Source organism: Platalea leucorodia (genome assembly GCF_965183815.1).
Source record: "Platalea leucorodia genome assembly, chromosome: 11".
Lineage (NCBI taxonomy): Eukaryota > Metazoa > Chordata > Aves > Pelecaniformes > Threskiornithidae > Platalea > Platalea leucorodia.
Window position 1 is genome coordinate 24198603 of NC_138833.1, and position 19645 is coordinate 24218247.

General features: G+C 45.0%; 1 protein-coding gene across 1 annotated transcript; it reads left to right on the forward strand.

Annotated features, from left to right (window-relative positions):
• The first annotated feature begins 1935 nt into the window (after positions 1 to 1935).
• Positions 1936 to 19634, forward strand: LOC309596308 (sulfate transporter-like). Its single transcript, XM_082324351.1, has 6 exons — positions 1936 to 2020; positions 2779 to 2891; positions 3084 to 3131; positions 3851 to 3907; positions 8267 to 8920; positions 11251 to 19634. The coding sequence occupies exons 3-6, from the start codon at positions 3102 to 3104 to the stop codon at positions 12754 to 12756; spliced, it is 2247 nt and encodes a 748-aa protein (XP_082180477.1). The 5' UTR covers positions 1936 to 2020; positions 2779 to 2891; positions 3084 to 3101; the 3' UTR covers positions 12757 to 19634.
• Positions 19635 to 19645: the final 11 nt, after the last annotated feature.

The window sequence follows — 19645 nt, forward strand, 5'->3', positions numbered from 1 at the left end:
AGGGCTGCCCAGGAGTATGTGCCCACTGGAACAAAATGGAGTGTTTTTCAAGATTATTTTGTGTCTGAGAAACAGGTCTCTGGAGATTTGATATAAAGATGATGGGGCAATCTGGAGAACCGGAGGCAGCGGGTTGACAGGCAGACTGAGTGGGACGGGCAGGTGGCATACGCCAGCGTTTGTGTCAGCAAGCCTCAGCTCACCATTCCTTGGCAGGAGATCCTGGAGCGTGAGGAACCCAGAAGCACATTTCTCCAACACCAAAGGTTCCCTTAGCACAGAAATATATTAACCATAAAAGTTAATATACCTTGAGAAGAGGAAAGCAGTTGAAGGTTAAATGATTTACTTATCTTAAATATTTACTTGGATTTTTCCCCCCACTTTTTAGAAAACCAGTGTACAGTAAAAAGAAAAAAAACACTAATAATAGCAGTGATTCAGAAAAAAAATAATGCTTAGGAATTTTTCTAATATCACGTTCTTTATCTGTGCTCCAAGAAGTTATTATTTCCCTGTTTCTTCCATGAAGACATGATGTATTTGGTGATGCAAGCTGCTCCGCAGCCAATGCCTCTAGAACAACGACGAAAATGCTGTAACGCCTGTAGCTTGGTTTTGTGGTTTCTTATTAGGTTTCTGCAGAGTCCCTACACAAAAGGCTCCTCTTAATGCTTTAGTCACAGATGTCACTCCTCACAAGGATTCGCTCTTGTAGTCACCATATACTTCAAACTCAATTAAAACTCCTGTGGAAGTCCCTAAGAGGACTGGGAAGTCAGAGCCACTGATGCTTTTGACGGCGGGTAGCCAGGGGAGAGGGAGGGACCTCTTCTATTTCCTTTGCGACTTGCAGGTTCTAGCTACCATCACGTCTAGGTAAAACCTTGTGGAGAGGGTAAATGTTTACTATTGGAAATATTCCGTATTTCTACAGCGAGATTTATAGCATTTGCCTAAGACCAAAAGACACAAGCATGGATTCTGCAGGCTTGAAGTTGGTCTCACTTTCTCTGACCACATATTGATGGGCTTTTTGGCAGCTCGAGGTTGCGCTGGAAATGCAAGTATTAGGCAATGTTTGATTTCAGGGAATGTCTGCTTTTCTGTGCAAACGATGAAGGTAAGGCAGACGGGGCTGGGTATGGCCCCTCCAACCTTGAAGCTCCAGTTCAGAGATAAAGAAAGAGTGCTGAACAAAAAAATGGTGTTTTTCAATACCGACATTGTCAAAGATCCTCTGTCCTTCCCAGTTGGAAGCACCTCCCAGACAGATCTGGACACTGGAGCAAACACCACTGAGGGATTTTAAAAGACTATTTTTTATGAATACTAGTTGTACCCCAAAGCAAATCGAGGCCATTTTCTCTGTCAGAAATTGCTCCGGTATTTTTACCTGTGACAGCCATGTAAAGTTTAAGGTCACTTTACCTCAAGTTACCAACACATAATTAATCTTTCAACTTAAAAGCGTGAGTGCAACTTCATTAACTGAAAGGTGGATTCTTCACTAGAGTTCCCCTGGTTTGTTTTTCGTTTCAGGATGGTTGTTTTCCTGGGGTAAGGAGCAGAACAAGTGAGTCACTCTGCACCAGCCTTTTCAGGCCGCTCATAATTCAGAACACACTTGGAATTCATTAGAAAGTAAAACCCGAAGCTCAGGGGCGGGGGACGGGCGCGGGCGGCCCTGCGGGCCGGGCCAGGCCAGGTGAGGCCCGCTCTGGCCCACCGCACTGGGCCGGCGGCCGGCACCGCCGCGGCCCTCTGGGGCGGCCGGGCGGTCGGCGGTGGGCGGGCTCCGTGCTGCGCCGAGGGGCGCGGCGGGGGCGGCTCTGCCCGCCCTCCCCTGCCCGCCGCTCCCGGCCCCCTCGCGGGGTAGGCGGGCGGGGGCGAGGCGCAGGGCCGGGCCGGGCCGGGCCGGGCCGGGCGGGCGCTGCCGAGCCGCCCGCAGGCGCAGAGGTCGGTCGGTTGGCGGGTCCCGCCCGCCCGAGGTCTGCCCGGAGCGGCCGGCGGCCCCGCGGTGAGTGGGCGCCTCAGCGGCGCCGTGAGGGGAGGCGGGCGGCGCGGGGGAACGGGCGGGCCTCGGGGGCGGGGGAAGGGACGGGCAGGGCGGCGGGGCGCGGGCCGGCAGCGGGGTCTCCTTGGGCCCGCGGCGGCTCGGCGCGGGGGCTGCTGCTCCCGGCCCCGCTCGGCGGGGCGGCTCGCAAGGCGGCGCCTCAGAACGAGAGCAGGAAAATAGAAAATGAAAGCCGGGGGCCGGGGGAGGGTGCTCGCTGCTGAGGTGGGGGCGTCTTCCCGCCGCAGGGGCTGGGTGCAGGGGAGCGGTGTTGAGACCGGGAGGATGAGACTGAACGTTGAGGTGAAGACGTTGTAGCTGCCCCTTCGCTGTCCGGGGAGCTTAGGTGTGGGTCGGCTTCCAAAGCGGCGTACGGGCTCTCGGCAAAAATCCCCGATTTCAGGAGCATGGAAAGCGTGTGGATTTCTTATTGCTGTTTGTTCTTCTTGAAGATTTTAATGTTTTGAAAAACCAATTTTTGACGTGCAAACCCTGAGCGTGGCCGTGCCTTCGGCGCCGGCGGGGTCTCTCGCACAGCCCCGCCGCCGAGCCCCGCTGCTCGCCGGGGGCTGCTGCGGGCCGGGGCGGGCGGGCGGCCGCTGCCCGAGGAGGCGCCTTCGCTCGGCAGCGGTAGGGGCGGGAGGAGGGAGGGTCCTAGCGGGGAAGTGACTTGCTGAAAATACCGCTTAGCAAACGCTCTGTAACAAATCCGGTTCGGATAGGAACCGCTGGAGCACTGCGTGAGGCCGCAGCCGGCTGTCTTCAAGCGGGATCCGCTTCAGACAGGGCAGGGCAGTGTAGCCGTCGCACTCGATGGACAGTTGCTTTCTCGGAGGTGAGCCAGCTTTCCTGGAAGGGCTGGCCGCAAGTGCGGCCGCCGGCTTCTGCGGGACCTTGCCCGAAGAGGCTGGGGGCTGTGCGAGGCCAGTGGGCAGCTTTGCTGCTGCTGTGCTCGGGAGAGCTAACGTTTGGAGGAGGAGGAGATGGAATATTTCACTCAATTATTCTTTATTCTCCGGGTTTGCAGGTTTTCCCGCTTGAGTTAATGACTGGTGGTTACTGTGCTGAAAGTAAGGTAGCTCTGTTCCCAAATGTGTTCCTTAAACGTGGTAAATGTGGTGTGTCGTTTTACAGTTCTTAGTAAGATTTCGGTATTCATATGATTTTAAGTCTCTTGTTGAAATAAATGTTTGTAGCTTGAATGTTTTGTTGGAGAATGTTAAGGATTTTATCAAAAAATCTGAATTTTCTTCCAAGGTACATGCAGTGCTATTCCAGTGCCTATCTCGGTGTTATCATGGCAATATTGAATTTCCTTGTTGCTCCACAGCAGTTAAGAGATTATTTAGAAAAGGCTGTTGTTCAACAAGAGTCAGGGCAAAGATTTTGTTATCAAAATGTTGTGATATGCTTTCCTTTTATACTCTTAGGGTGAGATTTTTCAAGGACCCAGAGGTAGAAGCCCAACTCTGGTTCAGTTGGGAGCTTACATCCTTTACATCTCTGCAAAAATTGTTCATGTCTCTTTAGATTACGTGTTTATGCATTAGTTTTTAAGTGGATGCAACTTCTTATGTCTAGCAAGTGGGCACATCAGGGTGGGTAGTGATCGCATACAGTGAAAACTCATTCACATGAAATCTAGAAAAATAATCTAGAAAACCGAGCTCGGTGTCATAGAAAGAACACTTTTTAGTTTCTACTCTTAAATGCTCGCATCTTAAGTTTAAGCTTGTAGTACGTTATTTCAGCAAGTGAGTGAGCTTTACCATCCATTATTCTCTTACTGTCAAGGTGACTGTGATCTGCAACAGAGAAATGAAGTCCGACCAGCAAGGCCCTGTGCTGCAGGTAGTGTTTCCCCAAAGACAGATGCTAGGCAGATGCTAGCTTACCTCTGCTGTGTCTTGGGATCGGTAAGAAAGGCCCAGATGGGATCCAGAAACAGTCTGTAAAAGTCATCAGATCTCAAGAATGCAGTACCTCCCCCTATCTTTATTTTACAACAGTCACTTGATAACAGAGAGGTACTGGAAATGTCCTCAGTTCTCTGTTGTAGTCTTTGTATCTTAAGTAAAGCTACGTGGCAATCAGACACCCCCTGAAGATCTTGTTCAGGGCAAAAGGAGCTGATAAAAGTGAATTTGAGGCATACAAATTCAGTTGTATGTAAATAGCAGCTTTGAAAACAAAAAGCACAGTAGCTTCCTTTCCCAGTTAAATATACAAAATATCTTTCAGTATAGTGAACCAGAGAGTGGGTTTTTTTGTTTGTCGTTCTTTTTTTTTTTTTTTTTTTTTTAAGAACAAAATCCAGTTTTACTAGGCAAGCTTGGGCTAAACGGTTACAAAAATAATACAGAGCAATGCTTTCAGGCAGAAAAGGGTGAAATGAGTGTTGGAAATTGTGTCATTTCCTAGTGTCCTGACATCACGAGAGGCAGTGACTGTGTGATGAAAGGCCCCTTTCATGCCACATAGAGAAAGCTGTCATGCAGGTCAACACAAAGATCCAGTATATGCCCAGAGTTTAGTAGCCAAAAAGATTTTTACTTAGAACATTTCTCTACTGTCTAGACACAACCTAAAAACCCACGTGTCGTCTACTATGCAGATGTTTTACTGCACTGTGCAGAACTAAATTGAACTATCTGGGTTTCGTGTTGGAGTTCCCTGGCACGTTAAGAAAAACTCCCAGGTTTGAGTGAGCTGTCTGGAAGTCCTGGATGAGGGAGAGGATAATCAGAAGGATTTTCATTACTAAAATCTCAGAAAACAAATTCATTAAAGTAATTTGCTATACATAAAAGGCAGGCTGGGGGTGAATTTTTTCCCCCAGCTTTTACAGTATTGATTTGCTGGGCTTTGGGTGAAAAGCTTCTTGATTTGCAACTCTGTGCTTGTGAAATGAATAAAACTGCTTGAGCAAATACAGCTACAGAATGTGCTTATGCAGAGTACTGCAGACACATGCTTTTGTACGCTATATTCATGTAATTCTCACTATGTAGTATTCGCTTTTTTGGTAAGCGCTATATATAATCCCTGAGTGGACTTTGAAATACTGTACGGGTGGGTGAGATTAGATATCTGGAATGTAGGGATGGGTTCTCCTCCATGCATGATCATTGTGTAATCTTGAGTATGTTGCTTCTTGCAGTGCACCTTTCCTCATCGTAAAGATCCTAATTCTTCATACGGCTCTTCTGAACCTATAATTATTCTAAAACACAATAAAGATACTGAACTGGAAGGCATTAAGCAAGGGAAGTTTGTCATTATAAGGTGTATATAGGTATGTGATACAGTAATTATGCATGGCCAGGAGACTGTAAGATAGAAGTTTGGAATAATCAAGAAGGCAGGTAGGCAAAACTGAAGCTTTCTTCTCTTTCCTTCCAGTGTGCTAAGGGATTGACTATGTGTAACAAGAGCAAATATGGAGACAAATACATTTGAAACTTTAGCCCTAAACATATATATGTATTAAAGTTCTGGGTGGACTAATCTTTGGATCCAGAACTCTCGGTTCTCCAGTTATAAGGACCAGGACCGAAAGCAGGACATAGATACCAGAAATAGGAGTTGAGTTCAAACTATGGAATTTTCCACTTAGGTCTCACCTAACCCAGCAGTGCATTAAAGCTTCATTTTTCCTTTTTTTTTTGGAGTGTGATTTTTCCCTAAGCAGCTCCTCTGCCTGTGCTCAGAACAGCAGCCACAAAGAGGCGTGTTCTCCCCAGCTGTGCTTAGAGCTATGTCATCTTTCTGGTTTGCAGGCCACCCTGCAGACCCCGTGCGTGGTTCAGATGGATTAGGCATAGAGTTGGAGGTGTGGGAGTGTGGAACAGGGCAGGAGCTGGAGAAAAGCATTGATACCTTGCTAAAAACACCTGGTGGGCATGGAGAACGAGAGGTAGGTATTAGTAAAGTGTCTCACACAGAGCATGAGACCTGGCAATGCTGTTTAGGCTGCCCCGGCATGTGACAGAGCATGAGTTGTATAGGTATGATAACAGGAAGGGGTACGTCCCCCGTCTTACACAGAAAATCCATCCCTGCTGATGCCATCATGCTGTTCGCAGTTTTGGAGCCAGGGAGGTCTCTGTTAGAAACACAGCTCCCTTTCAGTGGCAGGCTAGCAAAGAGTGAGCTGTGTTCGGGTATTTGAAAGGATGCAGGAGCGTACCCACCAGAGAGGCACTCGCTGTTTCTGCATCTGTAGTGAATGAAAACACCTTTTAGGAGTCCTGGCGTCGAGCAGAAGATAAAATGCGAACCCCTGCCTCTGGTAGTTTCTGTTGGCTCTCTGTTGGCATCTGTCCTGTGTGTTGACTTTAGATAGCCCTCTGCATGCTGTAGCTTGGCAGCTCTTGGGGGGAAGTATGCTACGGTGTAAGGTGGAAGGGTTGGATTACTTAGGTTGAATTGCTTTCTAATTGGAAGGCTTTTCTAGAAATATCTGAATATTTTTATCTGGAAAGAGAAGCCAGTCTAAACATGAAGTATTGTAGCTGCCTCTACTCTCATGTGGGCTCCTTTGATACGGTTAGGATTATTTGCTTAGGCTGTTTTAAGACAGTAGGTACTTGGGTTGGTGTTGTCTTTCTAGCTAGAAGAACTGAAGGCAGTTCATCTCTGAGCTAGCAGACTGCCGGAGGCATGGCTGTGTGTAAACCATCATATGGGGCTGACGCACGGCACTTTGGATACCTACACATGACAGTGTCAAACCTGGAATGGAAGAATGGAAATCGTGCGCTTCAGCCAGCTAGGCCGAGGTCTAAAAGAAGGCATTTCCTTTCTGCCCAGCTCTAGGATCAGTGCCCTGTAGTGGGCTGACGGCAGGGGAAACAGGTAGTTTAAGCACCACACTTGAATTCACTTCTCTCACTTCTCCCCTCACGTGTTTTTGAGAGACTCGTCCTGAAGTGATAGTAGCAGTGCATGTTTTATAGCTACTTGTGAAACGTTGATTAAGTGAATAAATTTTGAGACGGACTTTTCAGTGGCATCCTCAGCACGGCTAGCTCCAATACTGGTCTGGTAATTAATTCAGTCATAAACATTACAGAGAACATTAGGTTTGTTGATGTTTGCACTGCACAGAGGTGTAGTTAGCACGTAAGGGGGTATGTTGTTATTAGCACACCAGGACTTCAAGGCAGTGTTTGAAGGGGAAGCCTGGGAGTTAGATTTTTTTCAGGGTTCTGCTGCTGTCTCTGGCCTTGACTCCACTGTAGCACCAGGCGAATGGGTTTCTGGCTGAAATTTCACAACTTCAGCATACTAGTAGTAGCGGGTATTGCGGCTAAAAGAGGGTTTTCTGGAGGATTCTGGATGTTTTCTGGAAAGCGGGAGTGCTGTATGAATGCCGGCAATCACTGCTGGTATTCTCAAGTTTCATTAGGGCTTGTCTCGGCAAGACTTTGCTCTTTCACATTCAGGCAATGTGTTTCCAGTATTAAATGTGCTTTGATATAATCACCTTGTTTTACTGTTTGCAGGCAGCCTGTACTAGTTCAAGTGTTCTGGCAGAAGTGCTCTGCCTACCTTCCATTATGTCCATTAATATGTTTTCCACTTGTGCATATTGTTTTGGTCAGGTGTAATTTACTTGAAAACCAGCTTTTAAAAAGTGTGAAGAGCATTCCTTGCAATGTGTCATTGGCTGAAATAAAGCCACTGTGTAAAGATTGCATCTTCTTAGGTAAAAAATCTTTACAATATTTGGCAGGTGTAATCACTGCATTTAAAAAAATATATATATAAATGAGATTTAGACCAAGCTGTGCAATGTTAGAGATATACTCATTGTAGTTAATTTTCAGCAACTGAATTTAAGTGGCTGTTGGACTACAATAAACCCTGTGTCTCTCTTGGCATGGTGGAACAGGCTGCAGATAGCGATTTTATCAAGGAAGCCTCCCCAAGAGACAGTGCTGCTGCATTCTTTTCCATTTCACAACATTGCCAGCAGCAGGTTTATGCTATAGGCTATCAGCTTCCCTCCTAGGGAGGGTGATTCCTTGCTTAACAGGAATATAATGGGGAGGCTCTTTCCAAGTTTGCTTGGAAGTTGCTTTCTCTGTGCTTAATTAAGACTTTTAGCCCCTGCTTTTCAGAAATCCTGTATTCACTCCATTAAAAAGTCTCATGTAGCGCATTCATTTATCATTTAATGAAAATGGTCCTTCTTTGTGTTTTTAGGGAGTTCTCGAGATGGCAGCAATGGCAGAATTCAACAACGGCCGTTCAGTGACTGAAATGCCAGAAGGAGATGATGCTAAACACAGTTTCCATCACAGAATGTTCTTGGAGCCCCAAGAGAAGAAGAGGAGCATGAAGGCTCTGGTGGTTAAGCAAGCAAAGAAAACTTGCAGCTGCACTCCAGCCAAAGTTAAAGACTATGTTTTCAGTTTCTTTCCTGTCTTGCAGTGGCTTCCTAAATACAAGCTAAGAGAGTACCTACTGGGAGACATAATGTCTGGTGTGATTGTGGGGGTCTTGCTTGTCCCACAGTCAATTGCCTATTCTCTTTTGGCTGGGCAGGAGCCTATTTATGGCCTTTATACATCCTTTTTTGCTAGCATTATTTATTTCATATTTGGAACCTCCCGCCACATCTCAGTTGGCATCTTCGGTGTGATTTGCCTGATGGTGGGACAAGTGGTGGATCGTGAATTACAGAGAGCTGGCTATGACTTAGAGCCAGCTGCGCTCACTGTCCTCACAGATACAGCAGCGTACGTTAATGCCACCGTTTCGCCTGTGAATCAGACATCGCAGGAGCTGCTCTGTGATAAAAGCTGCTATGCAATTACAGTGGGAGCCACCATGACCTTCATAGCTGGAGTTTATCAGGTAAGAGGAGGTGGACAAACAGGTATTCTGTTGAAACAGTTTTAATTCTTCTTTGTGATTGTCCACACGAACAGCCTGCTGGACTTGCACGTCTCCTCAATCCACATCCCAGGGGAGCGGACACAGGGAGGACTGGAGGTCTCCAGTTACTATGGTGCAAGAAACTCTTCTGTGCCCTCTCCTTTTTTTTAATAGCATCTCATGCTTGCATTGCTAATCTGATGGGGACTGTAAGGACCTGCACGTAACCACCTGCTGCTCTCACACAATCTGCTCACCACCTTCCTTGCTGTGGCCTGAAGCTTTTTTTTTTTTTTGCTGGCTTATAGCTTAGGCCTCAATTTCATTTGGCCAAAATGTAGTGTGGCAGCTTTTAATTCCAGACTTCAGTCATTTGCCTTTTCTTTTATCAAAAAATAATCTGGACAGTAAAAGTATTTCCAGTTTCTTTTTATTTGTCACTGTGCTTGTAAAACTTTGCTGTTTGCCCATTCAAAGCCAAAACAATGCCACTGTATGAAAAGGACGCTACTGAGGTGATAAAATATATTTGAAATAAAACTTTTTAATTATTACCATATTAAAATATATTACTTAACAATATTTTACCACTCTGTCTCTACTTACTTCCTAGAATTCACTGCTTGCTTAAATTAAAGCAGATATCTTTGTTTTTAGAGTGTCATGCATTAACCAGAATGGATTTAGTTTTAACAGTACTGCAGAGCTGTGGAATTTCAGTTTGTGAGTTCACGTTCATTTGTTCCTACAGTGACCTCCAGGGTGATAGCTAATCAAACTGTAGAGGAGCGGAAAAGGAAGCATACCTGTGATACTCTAAAACACTGGTTTTAGACACAAGCTGGGACGACTTCTTGTACTGCAAGTTAGTGTTGAGTAATTTCAGAAATATTCTGGGATTCCTGAGGTACACTGGATTTTGTGTTTCATCACTGTAGGATGGACGCAGTTTGGGAGTTACGAATTGCACTTAATATTCTTTGCAAGTACAAGTACAGTTAAGTTTCTTTATATGAAGAGGTCAGATTACTTTATCTTTAGTCCCTCTGAATGTTAGGCATATTCTACTTGCTGGCTCTCTGCCTGCTAATCAATAGGTCTTCACACCCTCAGGTATTTTTTTTTTTTATTGGAAGCTCCAACCAAAATCACATATTCTTTGTATCAGAAACTTTACAATCAAGTTGCAAAAAGCAAGCCTGCTTACACCAGTTGCCTACAGCATAACTAGGTAAGACAATTATTGCTAATGTTTTACAACTAGAAAAACCTTGAATTGACTTCATTACTGAGGTGGTGAGGCAGCCTTTTTTAGAGCTTGGCTCTGAGCCAATGGCCAGTCAGTCCAGCTCCCAAACCTGCCTTCTGTTCAGTAATGCTTTGCGGTTCTTATGAAGTTTCCAGACATGGTCCTAGCCTTCTTTATTTTGCCTTAACTACCTAATAGGATGTATCAAATTGACACTGCTTAAAGTTTAATACCTGTAAGTTCTGGCCTGCAGTTTTCAGATAACAGTGTAGACAGCCCTGTTGTCCAGCTCAGGGAATTCAAAGGTTCCTAGCAAACTTCGGTGAGAAGGTCCATGCTCCATTTGGCATGAAGGTTGATGGGGAGAAAGGAACATTTACCAGGTGCGAAGACACGTGTAGCGTAGGTATCCATAAACCCAGTCATTCCTGTGAGAGAGCACCAAGGATTTGCCCATTCAGCTGACATTAATAAAAATGAATGACAAGGCACTTTAAAAAATTATCTCTATATAATCTGCATCACAAGAGTTTGCAGCTCATATACTTTATGAATCAGATGCACCAAACTTTATGCAATGCAAGGGACAGCTGTTATGCCATAAGCTATATGTTTATTACAGGTTGTGAGCTGAAGTGTAAGACAGACAAAGACAACGAAAAAGGTTTTGGATCCCTGCAAAGTTCATAGAGATTATAAGAACTTGAGAAGGAAATGGCAGAAGTAGCCAGTATTTCAAATGCTTTTTTTTTCCCTAGGTTTCTTTGCCCGCTAGGGCAACTAGAAGTTGCAACTGAACCAGTGAGCAAACAACAAACACAGGTTCAGAGTACGAATACCCCCAAGAAAGCCTGCTCTGTGTTAGAAATGCATTTCATTTAAGTGCGGTGTACCGGGAGCAGCTGAATGCTGCAGACTGTTTCCTCCATGCTCAGACCATGCTTTGTCCTCCAGGGCCATGCACAGTGGGTTTTTTGTTCCATCTCCCTCCAGAGTCCCACAGTGATGCCATCTGTAAGATTTGCATCCTAATTTGTTGTGTGTTGTTGATTCCTTCCAGGTGGCCATGGGTTTCTTTCAAGTGGGCTTTGTCTCAGTGTACCTCTCCGATTCATTGCTGAGTGGATTTGTCACGGGTGCCTCCTTTACCATCCTAACCTCACAAGCCAAGTATCTCCTGGGCCTAGACATTCCACGGAGCAGTGGCATCGGCTCCCTTGTAACCACGTGGATAAACATCTTCAGAAACATACACAAGACCAACATCTGTGATCTCATCACCAGCTTCTTGTGCTTTCTTGTACTTATCCCAACCAAAGAGCTTAATGAACGTTTTAAATCCAGGCTCAAGGCTCCAATACCCGTTGAACTAGTTGTGATTGTGGCAGCTACTCTGGCGTCTCACTTTGGGAAGCTGAGAGAGACTTACGGCTCGAGTATTGCTGGACACATCCCAACTGGGTTTCTGCCACCCCGCCCTCCAGACTGGAACCTGATTCCTAATGTGGCTTTGGATGCTATCCCCATAGCTATTATTGGCTTTGCCATCACTGTCTCCCTCTCAGAGATGTTTGCCAAGAAGCATGGTTACTCCGTGAAGGCCAACCAGGAAATGTATGCCATTGGCTTCTGCAACATCATTCCTTCTTTCTTCCATTGCTTCATAACAAGCGCAGCTCTTGCCAAGACTCTTGTCAAAGAGTCCACAGGCTGTAGGACACAAATGTCTGGCATGGTGACTAGTTTGCTAATCCTATTAGTCCTCCTTGTCATTGCACCTTTATTTTATTCCCTTCAGAAATGTGTCCTCGCTGTCATAACCATTGTAAACCTCAGAGGAGCCCTGCGGAAGTTCAAGGACCTGCCAAAAATGTGGCATTTGAGCAGAGTGGACACGGTGATCTGGCTAGTTACTATGGCCGCCTCAGCACTCATCAGCACTGAGATTGGTCTTTTGGTTGGCGTTTGCTTCTCTATGCTCTGCGTCATTTTCCGAACTCAGAGACCAGAGGCACCACTGCTTGGCTGGGTGGCAGAGTCTGAAACGTATGAATCCCTGTCAGCTTACAAGAACTTGCAAACCAAGCCAGGAATCGTGGTGTTCCGTTTCGAAGCACCCCTTTACTACATCAACAAAGAGTGCTTTAAATCCACCCTGTACAAGCAAACTGGGGTCAACCCAGTCTGGGTGAAGGCAGCAAAGAAAAAAGCAGCAAAAAAAATGCTTAGAGAGAAAGAGGTGGATTCTGGTGACAACCAAACCAGCATCTCCATGGATTTTGTCTCTGAACCTCTGGGGTTTCACACAATAGTGATTGACTGTTGTGCGGTACAGTTTCTGGACACAGCAGGAATACGCACGCTCAAAGAGGTCTGCAAGGACTACAGGGAGATAGATGTCCAGGTGCTACTGGCCCAGTGCAATCCTTCAGTGAGGAGTTCCCTGGTCCGAGGAGAATTCTTTAAAGAGGGGGAGGACCACCTTCTCTTCCACAGCGTGCACCAGGCTGTGGACTTCGCATTGGGTGCACAGGGGCACAGTGGGACCAGTGCTTCTAAGAACTAAGAAAGGGAGCAAGCTGGAACAAAGCCTGGGGAAAAAAATGGCTGTGGGTCTGTATGCCTATGCAATATATCTGCACTCAGATAAAAAGAGGCAGAGTTGTTTTTAACACACTGGTTACTATGCAGTCTGGTTTGATGCTTTAAATTTACCTAGTATAGTGATTCAATAGGTGGTACTAAATGAAGGCAGTTCTTAACTTGATTATGTCCAATCTGTGAATCTAAGAGTTTTCATATGGTTGTTCATCTTTTTTCTTTTCTCTCTTGAACTTTCTATGTCTCAGTTCCCCTCTGAGTTTTGATCATCAGCATTGAAGTCTTTATTGCAACCCTGTCTTTATGGGTGGGATGGGATTTTGAAGTAGTCTGGGCATCCTGTCCAGCTGAATAATACGAGGCAACTCATTTCTTGTCCCTCGTTCTGGCATTGCTTTTCCATATCGTCACACCCTTATATTTTCTAAGGAATGACTGACGGAGACTGTTTGCTCTGGTCTTTACTGTGGAGTGATTGGTTGGTGATTTTGTAACCTCCCTGAATTTGAGACAGATAGAGAAATAAAATCTAAACATGCATGAAAAGGTCTTAATGAATAGCTTCTAACCACCGATCACCTCTAAAGGCTTTGTCGTTGTCTCCTGAGAGCCTAATGTAGCCAGGCAATGGGGGCATGGTTATCTCATTTCTACGCTGGCATTTACGTGCCAGGAAAGTTTGCCTCTTTATCTTGAATTTTTTGGAATGATTTTTATTTGGAGGTGACTGTTTAGAAGTCTGATTCATGCTTAAGGTCAGTTGTTTGTTTTCCTAATACTTAGGAGCTCTTTAGAATTGTGGGCATTAGATATGGAAAATCCTTAATTCTTGAGTTTCAACAGAAAACAGTCCCTTATAGCCAGTTTTATATACAGGCAGACACAGTCACAGGCACCAAAATGAAAAGGGCCAGATAGATTATCCAACATCTGTCTGAATTTGTCCATGTCACACAGACTTCATGTGTGAATGCAGGTTTTATTGACCCTTCATGCATGCTCTGTCATGGACTTCATGGAATGGAGATGGACAGGCCAAGAAATTCAGCCATTAGAAAAGGACGCAGAGAAATTTTGCTGAATGTTATTTCACTGTGTTAGCGTAAATAAAACTTTGTACTTTGATTTTAAATTATGCAGAACAGTGAAGAGTGCCTCTTCATGCTAAAATACAAGCACCGTGTAGGAAGAGGTTGTCTTTTCTTACACTAATAGAATACAATTATGAAGGCAGAACTGAGAGGTTAACCGTTTTTACTGAGTACCAGCTGTACATTGCACACAGCACAGCCTTGGAAGATGGTGGTTTCTCCCAGGGGAGTTTACAGTCTGAATTGCAGGTTCTTCCCAGCTTTTAAAGGGGAAAAGGTGTTGTATACAGACAATATTCTCATCCTTAATCATTTAATGAGTCAGGAGTCAAAAAAGGAATAAAATGCAATATGAATCGTGAAACGTTTTCTAAATAGAAATATATTTTGAGTTTAGGATTGTTTTCTTTTTTACTGAGCTAAGACCAGTAACTATCCCCTTCTTTCTATGAAAGCTGAAATGTCATGTATCGCTTCACTCTAGGAGCTGGTGCCTGAAGAGAAGGACTAGATAGCAGAAAGATGAGTCCCAGGACCTGGCAACGTTTATATGTTAACTGAACTTACTACCTTTTTATAGGACATCATAGCAGTGTATAGAAATACTGGGGGAGGTAGGGGGTGGCTGTAGCATATATTGAAAAGGAGTGCATAACTGAGATCCATGCATTATGTGTTCTAGAACTAGCATCGTTAAGGAAAGAAGTCTCCAAATATCAGAGATAATGCTAAAGCTTCTGCAGTATTCAAAAACCACAAATATTGTTCTTTCTCGGCCTTAAGGCGTGTTTATACAAGGAGACAAATCCCAAATAGCTACTGCTGAATTTTTTCTTTTCTGCAGTAACCTCCTGCCTGAACTTTTTTATTCTGGTCTAAGAATCCCTTATGCAGTTTGGATAATCTTAATTACTGAATTGGTATTACCAGAGTGGATTAGCCTAAACCGTATAAAAGCAGTGAGTGGGGTTAACGCCTACATAGGGAGTGAGTGCAGGATGGAAATTATGTTTTAATTCCTCGCCATATGTGTTCTGTGTCGAGTTCCCATTCAGAGCCCCTGGGTTGGTGTCGAGGGAGAGCTGGCACGCCTGCGGCAGCTCCGGCAGCTGGGTGCCAGCCTGGGAAGGCTTGTCGCCGCAGGGCGTTGTGCCGGGCTGGTGGCAGGAGAGCGGTGCGGGCCCGTGCACGTTCATTCAGCTGATGGCAGTGCCATGGCCTGGGGGAGTCCCTTTTCAACAGTTTGTTCACGTTATTAGAAAGCATCTCTAGAACTTTGAACAAAAGCCTCGATACCATTTTTAAACGCTGATTTTAACTAATATTTTTCAAGAGAGCAGAACAGTGCTGGGAGCAGTGCCGCCTTCTCAAAGCCCTGATGAAAAATTGCAGCACAGCAAACAAGAAGCAGTGTACGTTGTTATTGCAAATGTTCTTGCGTACCCGCAGCTACTTACTCTCATCCCTTTGCCCCTCGGGCGTGGGCAGCTGAGAGGGAGAGAAGGAATGCGCAGCCGGCCAGGAGACTTCCTCTAAGGCAGGTCAGCCACGGATGGGATAGAAGTAAAGGAGAAATTGCTCTGGATGATTCTTTCCTCTTTACGCTCACAACTCCTCTCTCCCTTACTCTTTCCATACTGTCCAGGTGAGATTTTTTGACCTGTGACTATGCACAGGTTTGCGTAGCCAAATTCTAACTGAGACGGGGAAAAGAGTAATTATTTATTAAAAGATGTTTTTTCAAATCCATTTCTGCCTGTGCCAGGAAGGGAGAAATAGCAATGTTACTTCCAAGAAGTATGCACTTTTCAAAGCTAGCAGGATGCATATTTGTAGCTCCTGGGTATTTGTTTACATAAAAGCACAATAAAACAGCCATAAATTGATTTTCAAAGAATTAATTTAGATTACAGCTAAAAGATACACTGAAGTGTTTTACGTTTAGCTAGAGCCCATCATATTTGGCCTTAGTGCTGTTTGTGCAGCCACAACTAGCAATATAGCCTCCAAATTCCGTGTCAAGTAAAACATAAGAAACCGTATTAAAATGCAACAGCAAAAGCAGCCAGCCAACCAAAAGAACAACGTTTAATGTTCTTATTTAAGATAACGTCCAGATAATGTACCAGATTTTATAAGGGGAAATCTGCTATACCCACTGCCTTCTACGCCTTCTCTTATCCCTGCCTCGCAGCTTAGTTTGTGATCTATAGGAAGAGGGAATCTCAGAATGATTGGTTTGGGGTTTATGCATCTGTCCGGAACAGGAACGTTCATCCCAGGTGCAACCTTCAGAACCCCAGGCCAGACTGGAGGATGGTATAAATCAGTTGATCTCCATTCCCAAATGTACTAATCAGCAATTATCTGTCTAAATGAAGAATTAAGAGATCATTAGCACATTCATTAATGACAACAACACAGCATTATGGAAATTAACACTCACAGTTGCAGTTATACTAAAGACTCCTGGAAATGTCTTTAGTAGTCTCCTGCTAAATGTCAGGCTCTTTTTTTACGTTTATTGCTGCTATAAATAGTAGTGTCAGTTCCTCCTAATGTGGCATTTGCACTAATAAATGTTTCATTTGTGTGAATGTTTTGACACGGAAACAATTTTCAGTCCACTTCATAAAACAGGGAAAGGTACTGCAGTGGGGCACATGGTGCTTATTTTTGGATTTATAATGACGTTGCCAACCTTAGTCTTGTGCGATTTAGTGATCCTGATTTCCTTGTAAGCCATTGCAGCTCCATCTGCTCCTCTCTAATGCACTGCGAGACCCACCTCCTTGACACTTCTTTCTGTGTTTTGCTGTAAGACATTGCATATGATTGACTGTAAATAGAAGAATCCTTGCCTTTGTGTATGTTGCTATTACGTGTGACCTGCTACTCAGTTTTCATGCCAGATCTTTTGATAAGGAGCTTTAGCTCCTGAACAGAGAGCGTAAAACAGCCCCCAAACCCCACCAGTCCCCTGGGTGCTGGGTCTGGGGGCAGCTGGCAGGGCAGCACCACTGTGCGTGTCCCCCCAGGAGCACGCTGGAGCCTTAGCCCGGTGTGGGGCTGTGCGAGGGTTTGTGCAGCTGCAGGAGTAACGGTGCTGCCCAGGAATGATGGCGTAACCTGCAGGTGTCCTTATTATGAGGCTACTGCAGCGCTGTGTTACACAGCCATGTGCCTTTCTCCATAACAAGTGGAATAACAACACAGGACCTAGGTCCTGCTCAGTGTTGCTGCATGAGTCACTGTCCTGAGCTGCATACATAAGGGTTTCTGTTTTCATGCTTATTTATTTTTATCTAATTTTAATCCAAGTCCACATGTGGCTCTTGCAGCCAGGGCAGCAAAGCTGCCATGACTACTGCGCTCCTTCCCCGTCAGGCTGCGGTGGTGAACAGAAAGGTGCTCTCTCTTGGGAAAAAACACAGCAATTCCTTTGTCTCCACTCTTTTTGCTGGCTTGTGCCAAGAGACATTAAAATCCACTGCTGATGGGTCTGAAGTGCAGAGGTGAAAGCATCCTGGCTGCCCCACCAGGGTTTTAAGCCAGTCGATACCCAGCTGCTTCCAACAGCCTTGTGCTGAGGTTGGCCGTGAACTCTGCCTGGGCCAGGTCCTAGATCGAGGCTTACCTGGTGGAGTCCAGTCTTTTTGTGGCCAGTCCTCCCTTGAGAGGACCAGCAACACTGCGCATCTCCCTGGGTCCGGTTCCCTGCATCTTTCACCCAAGGGCTGTGCTCACTCCCTGTTCTCCATCACTCTTCGCTGCCTGCTATCATCTCCAGTGCTGCCAGTGCAAAGAGCTTTTAAGCAACGTTGAAGTCATGTCACTCGCACGCCTCCGTTCCAGAAACAGTGGAGGAGCCCCCGAGCTGGCCCTGCAGCCGGGCACGCAGGCAGGCGCAGGGCTCGGCACTGACCTTAACCTCCCTGTGCTCCCAGCGCAGCGAGGTGCACGGCTGGGCCGCAGGAGACTGCTGGTCTAGAAGAAGGTCATAGAAACTGGAACACAAGGAAACCCTTTGAGTTGAGGGTGAAACTCTTCAGGCAAATAGTTTGTTTCAGGGCATTAATGTCTGTTGCGGTTTTTTTTCCACATGCTCTGGAAAGGTGATTAAATGATTGAGGTGATCTACATTTTTTTCAATTTCTTTCACCAACATAGCTAAGCTAATGCAGCTGTGACACGGATAGCAGTCATCTACTGCTAACGCCATACAAGGTGCTTTGTGTCTGTGTAGCTTATTTTGCTTTGCTGAGTCTCAATGTGGGATGCCGTTGTGAGACTTCAATGCTGATGTAACCGTCCACGCTAGCAGGGTTTTGCACTTCCACTATGCTGGCGTAGATAAAAGGAGCAATGTCTTTAGTGCAGACTCTGCACTGTGAATGACCTTAACTCCCAAGAATTACTTGCACTTGGTTATCATGTTTGTAAGCCTTTGTAGGATCAGCTGCTCATGTGAAAAACTACTTGATCTTTACTAGTTCAATCAAATTCCACCTGAAGTGGAAATAATTCTGAGTCTTGCATTTTCTTTTGAGATCATTACAATGCTAAAAGTGAGGCCTCTGGTTAGGTAAAATGGCAAATATTTAATATATATATATTTAGTTTTTAGTGTAATTAGTATCTTCCTGTTTTATTTTCTAGAGATGATATAAGCTAAGGCATATTGCTGTTTCTCTAATGTGCAAATACACAAAATATAAAACATTGGATGGAGAATCAAATCTCCATTGAGTAAATTTACTGCCAGCTCCCTCTAGCTCTGAAAGCACTTAGCTCTTAGCCTGGCTCCCAAATGATTTCAGGACTCCACGGGAAGATAGGAAACTAAACATTTTGCTGGACTTGGGTCCAAGTTTTTTATGTCTAATTTTTGACTTAAGGAAGTAAATTGTATGTGTATTTGAAATGCAGTTGAAACATGGTTAGAGAGAGGTAAAGCCTCGCTTTTTTTGGTAAGCACATGATGCTTTGAGTTCATCAGCCTCTTGAGTCTCTGACCATCATCTCTGGTACCGTGGTATGTTCTGGGGTATGACTTTTGAATTATTTTACATTCAGAATAATTTTAGATATTTGTGACACAATGTTTTGCAGAATAAACAAAATGGCAAATTTTGCCTGGAGTAGCTTTTTCAAGTTGGACAATCAGTTTAACCAAACAGGACCTCAGGAATGGAATAGATCACATCGGTCAGCTGACCTAACCAGTTTACAAAATAGTTTATTTGAATAAAATGTGAAAAAGTTGTATAGTATGTATAAAAGACCACCTTACTTTTTACTGTGACTTACCTGTGCAGGAAAAATAAGGTATAACGTTTCCCCCAGTTGGGCGGCAGAATCCCGGGTGCGGCGGGAGCCGTCTCGCTCCCTGGCATCAGTCCGTGCTGGGTGGGTGTTTGCTGACACGGACCTTGCCGTGCCCCCAGCGCGGGGAGGGATGTGTTGCCATCAGTTCCTCATTGAGTGCCGTGCTCACCAACCAGACGTTTGTGGTCAAAGTTGTATTTTGTCAGTTGTCTTCTTATGTCCTACCGTCAGCTATGCGATATAGCCTCTGCGTGTTGTTGACTCTCCTTTACACTGTCTCTGTCTGTTAGATCTGTATCAATTGTCATTTTTAAATGCTAATGTGCCTTGTTGTCGTTGTAGAAGATTTGTTAGCACAAGAATTTTCTATCAAATATGGCAAAATCTTTGGGATTTCTTTATCACCATTAAAAGATGATATTTATGTTTTTTCTG